The sequence below is a fragment of the Enhydra lutris genome, unplaced genomic scaffold, assembly GCF_002288905.1.
Source record: "Enhydra lutris kenyoni isolate GAN:26980312 unplaced genomic scaffold, ASM228890v2 scaffoldscaffold51, whole genome shotgun sequence".
In the NCBI taxonomy this organism is placed as follows: domain Eukaryota; kingdom Metazoa; phylum Chordata; class Mammalia; order Carnivora; family Mustelidae; genus Enhydra; species Enhydra lutris.
Genome location: NW_019154135.1, coordinates 5,514,204 through 5,528,472, shown reverse-complemented (window position 1 = coordinate 5,528,472; position 14,269 = coordinate 5,514,204). Strand labels below are relative to the sequence as shown.

Here is a 14,269-nt window from a genome sequence, read left to right as displayed (position 1 = left end):
CCCCTCACGGCCCAGGGGCAGGTCCCAGAGCATAGGTGAGTGAACGCTTTCTGAGAGGTGCTGTAGCGACACCTAAGGCTAATGACTCCACCCTCCACGAGGCTTCTCAGCCATGCAAGGCATTCACACGAATTCTAGAAGGACAACTCAACCAGCAAGCAAAGAGCCCAATGTGGGGACTATTACTCAGCCTTTGTCATTAGAGAATGAGTCATGTGGACCTGAGCAGAATACAAAACAGAAGGTATGTGAGTCGGGTGAGGACTGTGCCCAGAGGAGTGAAATCTTGTCAGCCCTGCCTCACTTTACCTCCACGTCACCTTGCTGGGAATGGCAGATTGTGAAGGTGTAAGTAGGAAAAGAAAAGCTGCACCCTGAGATGCAACATTAGACATTAGGCGGTGAGAAGCTGTTGAAAACGTAGCAAGTTGCCAGACCACGCGTGCCAAGGGCTTTGGGAATGTTGGACCCCCCCTAACCCCCCACCACTGTTTTCTGCTCACCAGTTCGCTACTGAACTGAGTCAAGTCAGAATGGAGAGTTGGTAGGTAGTCAACCGAAGGCAGCCTTTGGTCAAACTCTCATCAGCTTTGAAACCCGGTTTTCAAGCAATGGCCTTTGACACCAACCCCTTTTTGGAGTTTTATATTTTTGTATTTTTGTATGTGTATTTGTATTTGCATTTCCCACGTCCTCCCACCAGCCCTTCTCTGGGCTTCGCCATCTGTGACAATCACTGGTGTCCCCTTCCCCAGCCAGCCCCGCCCCGGAAGTGCCCCATCCCTCCAAGTCTCCTGGCACTCTGGGAGGCAGACAATGGATCAGACGGGCAAACCCATCCTCGCTCAGTGGGTTCTTCTGTGTAACTCGCTCCTCAACTCCTCTTCCTCATCTGGGTAACAGGCAGGTTTCGGGGCAGCCTTGGAACCTGGGAAGGACTGTGGAGATGGCTGGCACCAACAAGATTCTTGACTCTGCCCTGACCTGCACTGGTAGGTCTGAGGGACCCGAGTCTGAGAAGGCAGCAAAGCTCGCAAGAAATAGGTCAGAAGCAGACACTGCAGTGGAGACGAGGATAGAAGCAGTGGTTTGGCTACTAGACTTTTGGAAGGGAAGTGGCATTAGTCACCTCAGAAGTATTCCTGTCTGTGAAGAGAGAGCCCCTGCACATGAGTAAGCAGTCGTCCCCAGCTAGGAGATTAGCAAAACAGAACCCGGGCCAGAGAGGAGGAGCTTGCTCATGGTATCTCTAGAAAGGAAAAACCAGACACACTCAGTTCACTCTTGTTTATATTTTCACATAGAGAGATTTTAAAACCAAATCCAGTGTTCTGTCCTTTCTCCTGTGCGCCCTGCTCAGCATTCAATAGTCAGTCAAAGTATATGTTAGCCACATATAGACCTAGTTCTGTATAAGCTGATATAAAGGGTGATATATGTAATTCCTCCACCCATGAATTTTTGTTCAGTACATAGCCATATGTTTAAAATACAGAGACACTGGCCACCAAGACAGAGTGTTGTCTAATACATACTAGGTATTCAAAAGGGATTTATTGGATAGCGCGAATAAAAAGTTGGTATTGCTTTATGAAATCTTTTTTCATCCAGATCAGTGTGTCATAGTTCAGTAATAGAGGTCAGATTCATCTCTGACCAATAAACTACCTATAAAAAAAAAATGGAATGGAGGGGCACGCCTGGGTGGCTCAGTTGGTTAAGTGTCTGCCTTCAGGTCAGATTATGATCCCGGCGGTCCTGGGATCGAGCCCCACATCGGGCTCCCTGCTCAGTGGGGAGCCTGCTTTTCCCTCTCCCCCTTCCCCCACCCATTCTCTGTCTGTATCTTGCTCACTTTCTGTCCTCTCAAATGGATAAATAAAATCTTCTTTAGAAATGGAATGGATTTCCAGCCCTGTGATTTAAGATACTTGGTTTCCATTGTTAGGACCATTCTCAGGATAACAGCCTATAAAACAAAGTGATGACTTTTATTTCAGAATCTTTTTTTTAAAAGATTTTATTTATTTATTTGACAGACAGAGATCACAAGTAGGCAGAGAGGCAGGCAGAGAGAGAGGAAGCGAAGCAGGCTCCCCGCTGAGCAAAGAGCCCAACGCGGGACTCGATCCCAGAACCCTGAGATCATTACCTGAGCCAAAGGCAGAGGCTTTAACCCACGGAGCCACCCAGGTGCCCCTTTATTTCAGAATCTTGGAGCTATCCCAAATTTCAACACAACTCATCAATTCTGCCGAGACTATTTAAAAAAAATTTTTTTTAAGTTCCTGGGTGGGGGGGTAGGAAATGGTTTTTTGGTATCATGAAGATGTAGGCAGAAATAGATGGCCAAAGTTTGGTTGCTAGGGTAAAGCCCCAGTGTCGGACGTGATTTATATTCAGAGAGTTGTGAATTATGAAGTACTTCCATGTCCATGATCTTATAGCTGCTCTGTCAAGTATGCTGAGCTGGTCCCATTTTTAACCAGTGAGAAATGTTGAGACCCAGATAATTGGCGGGAGACCATCCCATAATGGTAGCATCACCATCGCCTCTCTGACAGGTGTTTGATGATGTCACTGGACGCATATTCCACAGTCCCTTGGAGAACTGGACTTCCTGGGGCTCAGACACATCAGTTAACTCCTGAGAGAGTAGACATGATATACAAAGGTATCCTAACTCCGTCTGTTGTTTAAAAATCTTGGGATTAAGGTAATGGCTAGGAGGAGAACCGTGGGGATAGAAACCAACTAGCTTAGGTGTTCTGTTCCCTAACTCAAAAATAAAAGAGATGTTACTTTAAAATCTTCTGCTTATTAACTTAATTGGAGTTCCTGTAGCCTGCAGTTGTGTTGGACAGGTCAGAGCTTGGCATGTTTAGTCCAGTAGGGATGTTAGATGCACGTGGCAAATTATCAAATATTTAAGAGAACCTTTCGACTATTTCATATGCATTTCCAGGTCACAGTGTAGATTCAAATTCAGCTTGACAACCATCTTTGGATACCTATAAGCTGAGAACTATGTATTAGTTAAAAATCAAATAGGATAAAATAAGGAACTAGTGATAAAATATTAAGTTCTGGAAAACAAAGGAAAATCTTCACAATTGTGAGACCTTTTCCACTCTGCAAAAGCTTTGATTAAACCCACAGTGACAGTGTAAATGCCACTTTGTTTTTACTTTTTTTTTTTTGCCCAATGATTTCATTATGACTCAACCATACCTTTTCTACTTTCCTATTACCAACTGTTAATTAAATAAGTTCCATAGGCTTGTCTGGTACTGTAATCACAATTTATAACATTTATCTGTGGGATAAATTACCCTGTGCTTCCCCAAACCAATATTAAAAAATGTATAGATCAAGGGGAAAAAATGCAGCTTGGGAACTCTTCAAGCACATCGCCGTATGAAGCGAGACTATCTCTTTGCAACGCATTGTGTTTTCCAAGAGCTGCTCAATGCAAGTATTAAGAACAATAATGAGTTGAACTATCTCCAGCTTATTCTCCCTCCTAACATTTTCTGTCTGGAGTACTTCGCTGCTCATCAATTATCACTAATTTTTAAAGCGCATTTACACAGGTTCTTAACGTGGACAATGTAAAACTTTGAGGATCTTAATAGTTGTACTCGATCATTTCTCCATTAAAAATGTATTATATGAAAATGTCTTTCTTTTGGCCTTGTTTAACACAGATGTTTGTAGACGTACCCCTCAGTAATTTTTTTAAAAAAGTCATATATGGTCACTGTAGAAAATAGGAAAAGCTGAAAACCCATGAGGAATAAATAAAACACCCAAAATCCCACTATTCATCAAAGACAGTTAACAACTTGGTGCATTTTCTGGGCATTTTTAGCATAGTTGAGATGGATAGACATACACATTTTTGAAATCACTACACAATATAGTTTCAGTAAGGCAAAAGAAATGATAGGGGCGCCTGGGTGGCTCAGTGGGTTAAAGGCAAAAGAAATGATAAATTCTGATACAGTGAAACTTCTGACAAGTTTTCTGAGTATCTTTGCCTTCTATATTTTTAAATCTATTATATAAATATCATCTTACTTGGGATTTCCTTAAACCTTGTCAGCATGAAGGTGGTTAAAAAAGTCCTCCTCTGGCTTTTAAAGCTTAATCATATATGTTAGACTAAAAAGATTTTACAGTGACCAACCAGAAGGTTTGAGGACTGCCACTCTTGTAAGACATCCTGTCTCCTCCCCTTCCATTGGATGTATGAAAACAGAGGCAAAGAGACCCCATCAAGTCATTTAAGACTTTCGTGGTCTCATCCCTGTCATCCATGGTCCCATGGCCCCTCATTGCTTCCCCATCTAAAATGGAAATGCAGTAACACACGTACACACATCACAGCAGTCAGTCCAATGAGATACACATGTATCAATCAGAATAGGCCTCTGGGGGTGGGGTCTGAGGAGCTCAGTCAGTTAAGCAGCTCTTGATTTGGGCTCAGATCATGATCTCTGATTCTGGAAGATCATGATCTCAGGTTCTGGGATTGAGCCAAGCCACCCCCCCTCAGATAAATAAATGAATCTTTAAAAAAAAATTTTTTTTAAATAAAATAAAATCCACCATCCCTGCCATATAGATGAATGAATAAATAAATACATATATTTGCATAAGCAAATAATAGTTCGAAGTAGTGATCAGTTTACTAGGAAGTAAAGAGAGCAGGCGATATGATAGAATTTAATGGTGAGAACTTAAGCTAATCTGGTTCCAGGACAGGGTTTCCTGAAGGGAGGACCGATGAGTTGGAATCCCAGTGATAACAGGGAGACAAAGATGCAAACATCTGGAGGGAAAGGAGATGGGAGATGGGACAGCAGATGGTGCAGCCCTGAAGTGAATGAGAACCAGGCCAGTTGGAGAGAACTAGGGGAGTGTGGCTGGGACAGTGAGCAAGGAGAGGCCAAGAGAAGTAGGGATGATGAGAAAGGAGCTTGTTGTACTGTGTTCCGATTACACCGGGAAACGGGGATGATGCATGCTGAGGAGGAGTGTGATATGCCTTCTGCTTCAAAATGAAGTGTTCTGTGGAAAATGGGGCAAGGATAAAAGGACAATTTAGGAGGCCAAGGGGAGAGAATTACAAGAGCCCAGCTACTTTGGCAAATATTCATACATAGTTGAGAAAACAACAAATTAAAATAATTATAAATTTTCCTAGGTGATTTCAAAAGTGTCTAAGTGGATTTTGGGAAAATCTGGAGAAACTTGTTTTAATGTTGTGTCTTAATCAGCAATACGGATTTGCCCAGACTTGTGGGGAAAGAGAGGTGTACACCCCCATAACGGGGCGGGAAAACCACAGGCCCTACCCCATAAAATCAAGGGTATTCTAAGACTTAGAGGAGGCAGAATGTCTTCATTTTCAGTTCAGATAAATTGGGGGGCTCTTAAGGAAAAGAACACCCGAGGGTGTCTGGGTGGCTCAGTCGGTTAAATGTCTGTCTTTGGCTCCAGTCAGGATCTCAGGGTCCTGGGAATGAGCCCTCTGTCATGTTGGGGCTCTCTGCTCAGCGGGGAGCCTGCTTCCCTTCCTCTCTCTCTGCCTGCCTCTCTGCCTACTTGTGATCTCTGTCAAATAAATAAATAAAAATCTTAAAAAAAAAAAAAAAGAAGAAGAATTTGTCTTCAGATTTGTAACAGGAAAAGCAAATCACTAGCATCTTGTATGGACCGTGATATACCTAAATTGTCTTGTCTTCAAACAGATAGCCCTAAAGCGATACCACGTTTCTCTTTGAATCAATGGCTTCAACCCCTAAACCTCAGTGGATATTTTAATGAAATCATTGAATATGTTCCTTTTTCTTTCCTTTTCTGGTAACTAGTCTACAGACAAAGTAGTTCTATTTAATGCCCAATATTTGAAGAAAGATGTTTGCAGATCCCAACACTCTCAGTTTAGACAATACCATGAGGCAAATGTGTTCCACAGAGGTCCCCTAACATCTGTGCAGTTGGGTCTTGTGTTACTGTCACCTTTCTCACTAGCTAATTTTAACAAAAGCAAGTTGAAAGCTGTTGTGTTTATTCAGTCTTGAAAAGAATTCTGGAAGGTCAGTATTATTTTCACCGCGTCTACTGCTTGAGGAAAGCACGCGGTAGAGAGCTTAGAGAAGTCATTCAGGGTCACGTACGGAGGAAGGGCGAAATGAAAGCTTTCTCCTGGATGAATTAAAAAGCTCTTGCCCATTGCAGTTTTGTCTTAAACCTGTCTAACTTGTTAATCTGATTTTTTCAAAAATAATTTTACTAATTCAGTGGTCTCACACTTAAGTCTTCCTATTACTTTATATTCATGCTGCGAGACCTTTGGTGTAAATATGGAACGAAGCCGATATTTTGTTGAATCAAGAGGCATCGGTCAAATCAGTCTGATCCTTACTCTGGACTTTTAAGACACGGTCATCTCCTTTGTGGCAGACGGCAGGAGAAAGCCTGAGAAGAAACAGCTTTGTAATCATTTCTTTTGAGACTTTAGCAATTAATCCTGGAATAGAATTCAAGATGGATTTGCCTTAAATGGAGTCACACAGTATACCAACTGCTCTCTTGTTCTCAAGAATGCACGTGTTGGACAAGATGAGCATTTAGGGCTGTTTGGAGTTGTTTGCCATATTTTAAAAAATGAACAACATTTTGCATGAAGTTTTCTAAAGCATATTTAGTTGTTCACACAAGTTGTGCACTTGCTTCCCAAAATGTTTTTTGAATTAATGTTCACACCAATAATGTGTAATGTTGCTGTTATCTTCCAAATGTAGCATCTCTTTTTCTGAACGTAGAATACTAATTGTAAACAATGAAGGGTCATGATAGGTATTCATCAAATAAATATTTTAGGAGCTCATTTAGCATCTTTTGAATGAATGAATGAAAGGGCAACTACAATCTTTTTTAAATTATTTTTTCTATAATGTAACAGGCTAAACTTAAAGGGCATGTTTTCCTTTTTTACTGACAAAAGTTTCTTTGTCATTGATTTAGTAATAAAAATTCTTTGGTTGAACTGAGAGAAATTTACAAGCTGATACTTTGTATCATTTAAAATGAAAGCAACTGGGGGTACCTGGGTGGCCAATCCGTCTGCCTAGGGCTCAGAGTCCTGGGATGGAGCTCCTCTTCGGGTCCCTGCTCAACAGGGAGTCTGCTTCTCCCTCTGCCCCTGCCCCCTGCTCATGCTCCAGCTCTCTCAAGTAAATAAGTAAAATCTTAAAAAAAATTCTTTAAAATGAAAGCAACTGTTACAGTTTTCATTTCTTTGGATACTGAAGAAACTCTTCTGAGGTGCGCTCCAACCCCAAGTTCTAGGACACTGTTCACCTGGCTGGGATGAAGGGTGTGACCAATACTGTGCCACCGAGATGACCACCAGTCAGTTTTAGGCTGAAATGGAGAGACCATAGTCTGCCAGCTGGGAAAAGAGCTTTTGTTTCAACGTGTGCAAGCTGAAAGGTCATGGGTTATTGTCACAACCCTGTACCTACATTGGTGGTGGCATCTTTGAACACCTTGGAATTTGGAAATCAGTCTGGCCCCATCTGCACGCATTGCTGCCAGCTGTGTACAGATGTTCCAGATTGAGGCTGCAATCGAAGTAGCCCGTACCCCCGAGTGAGAGCAGCCCAGAGATGTTGGGTCATTCCATCCAGTGTTGTGGTTGGGAGACTTATGGAACCCTTCTGCCCCTGGAGCAGACGGGGGCTCGGTATTGTCGGACTGTTGTAGTTCCCATGTGAGAGTTCTCGCTACCACCAGATTTGAATGAGACCACAAAAGAGGAGAAGAGGGAAATCCCCGTAGAGTCAAAGAGGATGTGGCAATTGCTTCACACTGAATGTTGGTATAAATGCTTCGGGTTGATTAGGGGGTATCTGCGCATGGGCTCGCTGCTGTGGCCCAAAAATGCAAAGGGCAGATGGTCAGACGGTGCTCTTCTGGGCAGTTCCCATGAAGAGGGAACAAAGAAGCCTGTAAAATATAAATGTAAATTTAGAAAGTGTTTCTGAGGAAAGTACCTGCATATTGACTTTGGCCTTGTTTTGGCGTTCAACCACCTGGCCGCTGATGGCAGTCATGCCTTTGCAAACATGTGGCAGAACCTGGCAGGTTCTGAACCTAACCTCCAAAGCCAGAGGCCATATTTCTTCACTCTTACGGTAATTTTGGTTCAAAGTGCAGTCTCTTAACAAGCTCCCTGCTTCAAAAGCCCCAACCTCTTTGTTTTGGTATGCTTGCTTAAACATGTCTTTCAAAGAGCTGGGTTTGTAAGTATGACTTTATTGTAATCTCCTTTGCTTTTAAATATAGACTGTCAAGTGTATTTCCATAGGCTAACTTCGTCCCCTACTTCAAACTGTTTCTTGTATTAAGTTAAAACATTGGGGGCTTAAGTGTGCCAAGGCTGTGTCCTGCCGAAAAATGCAAAGCAGTGCACCTCCACCTGTGGTCCACGCGGACAAACAGAAGGACCCGTCGATTTCTTAGTAGCTGAGTGTGTTTTTAAATGTATGTTTCCATTTCATTATTTTCTAGGTATATAATTAGTCCTTTGATTTATTCTTTGATGCATTAGTATAGACGAATATTTTTAATCTCTAGCCAGTTGGATTTTAATTGACACTCTTGTCACTGATTTTAAGTTGTACGACGTTGTAGTCCGAAAATATCGGCCAGCCTATGTTATGTTTGTAAATATCCTTCGGACACACAGTAATGTGGTATTCTATTTTTTTTGTAAAGTAAGAAGTGCATTATATAGTTATTAGCTCAACGTTGTCATTATATTATTTAAATACCTTATGACACATTTTTTTGTTTGTTTATCTCCCAAAGCTTTAAAGGACTGTTTTGTCTTGGGGTGTTTGGATGGTGCCGTCGGTTGAGCCTCTGACTGTTGGTTTTGGCTTAGATTATGACCTCAGGGCCTTGCAGTGGAGCCGTGTGTCAGGCTCTGCTTCAGACTCTCTTTCCCTCCACCACACGTGCTCACGCTCACGTTCTCTCCTTCTCTTTCTGAAATAAATAAATAAATCTTTGAAGGAAAAAAGAAAAGACTGTGTTGTCTTAAAGATTTTCATAGAATTCCCCCTATTTCCCCTTGAATTTTTAATAGTTGAAAATGACCCCCTGCATTATATATATACATTATATATTATGAACTGTACCTTATATAGACAAACATTTTCTTGTCCCATTCGTCTTGAGTGACCTTTTATCAGAATTAATACTGCAAGTCACCGAAACTCGCAAAGTTAGTTGAAATGTGAGACCCTTTTATTTTACCTTTGCTACTTTACCTGGCGTTTCATGTGACATCTTTTTTTTTTCCCCCTTTTCTTTGCAGTTTGCCAAGGCACCAGTAACCGGCTCACCCAGCTGGGCACTTTTGAAGACCACTTTCTGAGCCTTCAGAGGATGTTCAATAACTGTGAGGTGGTCCTTGGGAATCTGGAAATTACCTACATGCAAAAGAATTATGACCTTTCCTTCTTAAAGGTTAGTTCCATCAATTTGACCGTCTTACCCAAATATGATAAAAAGAAATATAACCTCAGTGTATTTGCTTTTGCTCTGGTAACTACAAGTCCTGGGGAGCTACAGATGCAAGTTTTATCGGAAAACCACTCCTCCAGCTAGTGTCAAGTTACAGCCAAGAAATAATACAGAGACACAGGCCGCCTGGCGTTCCACCATCATCGTACACCCTGATATTAAGCGTCTAACCATTGCGTTAGCTGTCTTGGCTCTTTAATTGGAACTTTATTTTTTTTTTAAGATTTTATTTATTTATTTGGCAGACAGAGATCACAAGTAGGCAGAGAGGCAGGCAGAGAGAGGAGGAAGCAGGGTCCTTGCCGAGCAGAAGAGCCCAATGGGGGCTCGATCCTGGGACCCTGAGATCATGACCTGAGCTGAAGGCAGAGGCTTTAACCCACTGAGCCACCCAGGTGCCCCTAATTGGAACTTTAAAATAAGTTCCACTTTGTAGCTTTTTCCTGTTTCCTTGGTACTCCCACTACACCACTTGACACATTTCCCAAATATTTCACAGCAGGCTCTGGTGAGCCAAAAGGACCCAGCTCTGAAGGCTTCAGAGTTTCATCGTAGCTGAATTGGTCTTCTGGGTTATTATTTTTTTTTTCTAATGAGAGAGCATGCAAGACAGATACAAAATGAATTAATAAAACGTTCTCCTTTTATTCTGAGTGTCCCGAAACCACGTGAAATGAGAATCGCAGCATTCCTGAATAGCGCACTTCGCCCTTCATTCCTGCCAGCAGGCTCAAGGGACAAAAGTGTAGGAGTCGTCGGAAATCCTGTCACCCCTCCCCCACCCACGTCCCCACTGTAGTCCTCTACCTGCCTTATGTCCGTCGGTCACTTGTGTGCATAGTTCACTCAGGTGCCCTAGGCTTCCTGGACGCATGTTCGACCTTGCGTTCTGGAACTCCTCACAAGAGAAACACGTGGTCCCGTTCTGTCTCCTCAGACCATCCAGGAGGTTGCCGGCTATGTCCTCATTGCCCTGAACACCGTGGAGAAGATTCCCTTGGAAAACCTGCAGATCATCCGAGGAAACGTGCTCTATGAAAACACTCATGCCTTGTCCGTCTTATCCAACTACGGCACGAACAAAACCGGGCTGCAGGAGCTTCCCCTGAGAAACTTACACGGTGAGAGGCCCCGGGCGTGGGGACACTGTGCCTGCAGGTGCTCGGCGAACCGGTCACCTTTCTGAATGCCACTCAGAGAAGTCTCGTATCCGTCCAGTACAGATGCTCCGCGTGCTAGCTACGTGCCCGAGACAGTAGGTGGAAGTTAAAGAAGACGGTCAGTGATGGGAAGGGAAGATTTAAGCCAGGTACCACTTGCCCTGTATCCCTGCGGAGATACCCAGAGAGTTACTAAGAAACGGCAGTGGTTCCTGGAAACAGAGACCAGACGACCTTGGCTGGGCTTTTGGCTCTCTGTGCCTAGGGAGGGAGTAAACGGCCAGTCCTGTTACCTGGACCTCGGGTATAAGGGACATGCGTTAAAAACCTCCCCTACCTGAGGCCACTTTCAGAGTGATGCTGTCACACAGAGTATGACTTAAGGACAGAGACATTGACGGTAAGGACAGAGAATGACGGTGTTGCAGAGTTTGAATTCCCGTGAGTGGGACACTCATAAGGGTCCTCCAAGTGGAAGCTAAGGAAGAGGGTAGGAGAGATAGGAGGTTGATTTAAACAAAAGTGAAGATAATGGAAGCTTGCCCTCGCAGTGTGGTGGGTGCGGTGCCGGTGCCGGTCCTGTTACTTCGGGAACATCAGGCCCAGCCCCGTCCTCCACCACAGGTGTTTGCATTGCCACCGTCTTAACACATAGAGAAATGGTGGCAAAGTGATCCTCCTAAGGTCCCAAATTCATTAAAAAAAAAAAAAAATAAAAGGCCAGGAATGGCCACTGGAATCTTTACCCTTCCCCTGTGCTATGCAGTTGTGATGGGAAGGGGGCCCACCAGGAAAGGGGGAGTTGCCAGCAGAGGGTGCAAAACAGAGGGAGTCCTGGGAGTGGTTGGAGCCTGGCAGACAGCAGCGCTGGAATAAGACAAGGCGTCCAGACCCAGGCTCCAAAGCTGCTGGCACAGCCCTCTAGTCGGGGTCCTGGGTTCGGCCATCCTATGAAACGGCCCTAAGACTTTCCACCCAGCACGTTAGGTGCTCACAGCACCCACGCACATAGTCCGCGTTTATGCTGTTACTAATTTGTGCTATTTACACATTTTGCAAAATGGTACATGCATCCAGCATGCCTCAATCTGCCCATCTGGCCTCATGCTCTGTCGTGGTGATGGGCAGATGTGGTTAAGAGCGTGGACCCCGGAGCCAGACTGTCTGGGTTCCAGGCCTGGTTCCATCACTCCCCAGCCAGATGCCCCTGGAGTGGGTTCTCTCTGTGTCTGAGCTTCCTCTGCTTTAAAAATGTGGGTAACAGTGGTTACACACTTCCTGGGCATGGGGGGAAGATTAAGGGAATTACTATGGAAAAAGCACTGAGGAGTTCATATTCCCCTTGCTGGTGTTCTTTCCGCTTTGGTATGGGGTTGTATGCGTGCACATGATTTCTTGTTATCAAATAACTATTTAATGTGAAATTTCCCATACTAATCAAATACTGTTACTAAAGATTAACTCAGTGCCCAACACAAAGAATAAAATCATTAAGTACTGAAAGTAAAAATAGAAGAATGACGGCGTCCAGGCCGATGGCCTCTTTCTCTTCTGAGCTACCCGGTCAGGGGCACCCGAATCGTCCGGCACCTTTGCTGCCTTTTTACTTCTCACTGTGGCAGACCGAAGGTGTTCTGTAAGGCCCGACCATGACCTTCCATCATACGCTCTTCTTGGCACCTCTCTGTCTTCACGAGGGTCACAGCAGCCTTGATGCCCCTACTTTGTGGTTCCAGTTCTGACCTCCCATTAGAGGTTTACCCTCTTGACTCTGGCTGCCTCCTGACCGGATGTCCTCTCCTGATTGTCCTGCTGTCATCTCTGACTTTAAACCCAACGCCCCACAGTTTGGCCCTTCCGGACCTCCCAGCCTTCCTTCTGCGGTTTTCTCCACTGTCCGCCGGAGAGAACGCCTGCCTGTCCCACTGACATGCATTGGCTCCGGTCTTCTGGCTTCAGAAAGCCTGCTGTCCCCTCCCCTCCACAGGCCACATGATGCTCCAGGAAGTGTCGTTCTCTTCAACAGCCTCGGAGCTCCTCCTGGGGAGGACCCTCTCTTTCCACGTCTGTGCTTTGTCCTTGGGGCAGGTCTGTTCCCTGCCTGAGGAGTTGCTGGACGTTATCTATGTGGTGGGACCATTGTGACGATTAGCTAAGATTGTGTGTTTCAATAAACCAGCAGAGTACCTGGCTATGTCCTGTGTCCCGCAGGGTCTCGGGGGGGCACGAGCTCGCCAGCCACATGACCCCTCGGGCTCCCCTGGCCCGTCAGCTCCTAGATCCGGTTCACCCCTGCCCACCCCCAGCTGCGGTGTTTGTGCACAGAAGTCGGTCAGTAACCGTTTCTACCCGCTGGCATCGAGGCAGTGCTCTCTCTACGCTCACGCTTGCCTTTTTCTAATCATTCCCGGTTTTCCGTGTTGTGTCATTTCTTCCTGTGAAACAATCATAGTCTTTCCTGCCAGTGGCATTCCTGGTGCCTGCCCTCTCCTCCCCCTACCTAGAGAGCCTTCTCCCCGCCCCGCCTTCGCTCCCCTGCCACCATTTCCACTGAGGACCTCACAGCATCAGCCCCTTCTCCTGGCCTTGCTGGCCACAGTGCGTGTCTGCCACACCCCTCCGTCCCGAGTACCCCATTCACTTTCACCCCACACAGCTTCCTTCCTTCCCATATTTCTGCATTCTGATGGTTTGTGCTCCAAGGCCAGTTTCATGGGGAAAGCCTAACTCCTCTGACACTACCACCCCCTCATCATTCAGCTGCCTCCCCCACCCCTGCCCCCACCCGAGCTCTGTGGGGGGTCCCACTTTAGCAGAACTCCAGATGTAAAGAAATGCGTGCGTGCTTTGCGGGAGTTTATAGACCTGGCCCTGTGGTCATCGAGGTTCTTTCCCTGCGCAGAAATCCTCCAAGGCGCTGTGCGCTTCAGCAACAACCCTGTCCTCTGCAACGTGGACAGCATCAAGTGGCAGGACATCGTGGACGACAGTTTTGTAAGCAACATGTCGATGGACTTCCAGAACCATGCGGGCAATTGTAAGTGCTCCAGAAAGTCCCCTCTGCCTGTAGCTCCTACAGTTGCGGGGGAGTGGGGGGAGGTGGACGCAGAGTTATAGCATGTTGGGGGGTGGGGGGGTGACAGAGAGCAGATTAACCTAAACCAAAAATAACTAGTAAACAATTGCTCTGCCTGCTAGAAGAGCGCTTATTCAGGACCTAGGGGAAGCCTGTCTCTCGTGGAGACAGTCGGCGTGCCTGCGAACTGGGCAGATCACCCCCCGCCACGACAACGGAGCCCTCGTGTGGCTGTTGACAGGAGCCGTCAGTGCTGGCCCCAGGGGCCTTTCCCATCTTGCCCAGAGGAGACAAGCAACGCTTTTGTGTGCCTCCGACGGGCTGCTGAGCAGTGCCAGGCCCTCTGGAAACACGGGAGGCTGACCTTTGGCCTCCAACAATAGAGCCCCAGCAAAGTTGGGCGCAGTGCATAGCGGTGGGGGTTGGGGGG

The 14,269-nt window shown here is 45.5% G+C and overlaps 1 protein-coding gene across 2 annotated transcripts in view; it reads left to right on the top strand.

Annotated features, from left to right (window-relative positions):
- The window catches only part of LOC111157042 (epidermal growth factor receptor), a 198,009-nt gene that overhangs the window by 128,868 nt on the left and 54,872 nt on the right, over positions 1 to 14,269 (top strand). Inside the window, exons 2-4 of one of the 2 annotated variants that reach the window (XM_022518253.1) lie at positions 9,395 to 9,546; positions 10,541 to 10,724; positions 13,666 to 13,800. In XM_022518253.1, coding sequence (XP_022373961.1) covers positions 9,466 to 9,546; positions 10,541 to 10,724; positions 13,666 to 13,800 — 400 coding nt within the window. In that variant the 5' untranslated portion in view covers positions 9,395 to 9,465. The remainder of the gene's footprint in view (positions 1 to 9,394; positions 9,547 to 10,540; positions 10,725 to 13,665; positions 13,801 to 14,269) is intronic. The other variant, XM_022518254.1, reaches the window with a different exon arrangement.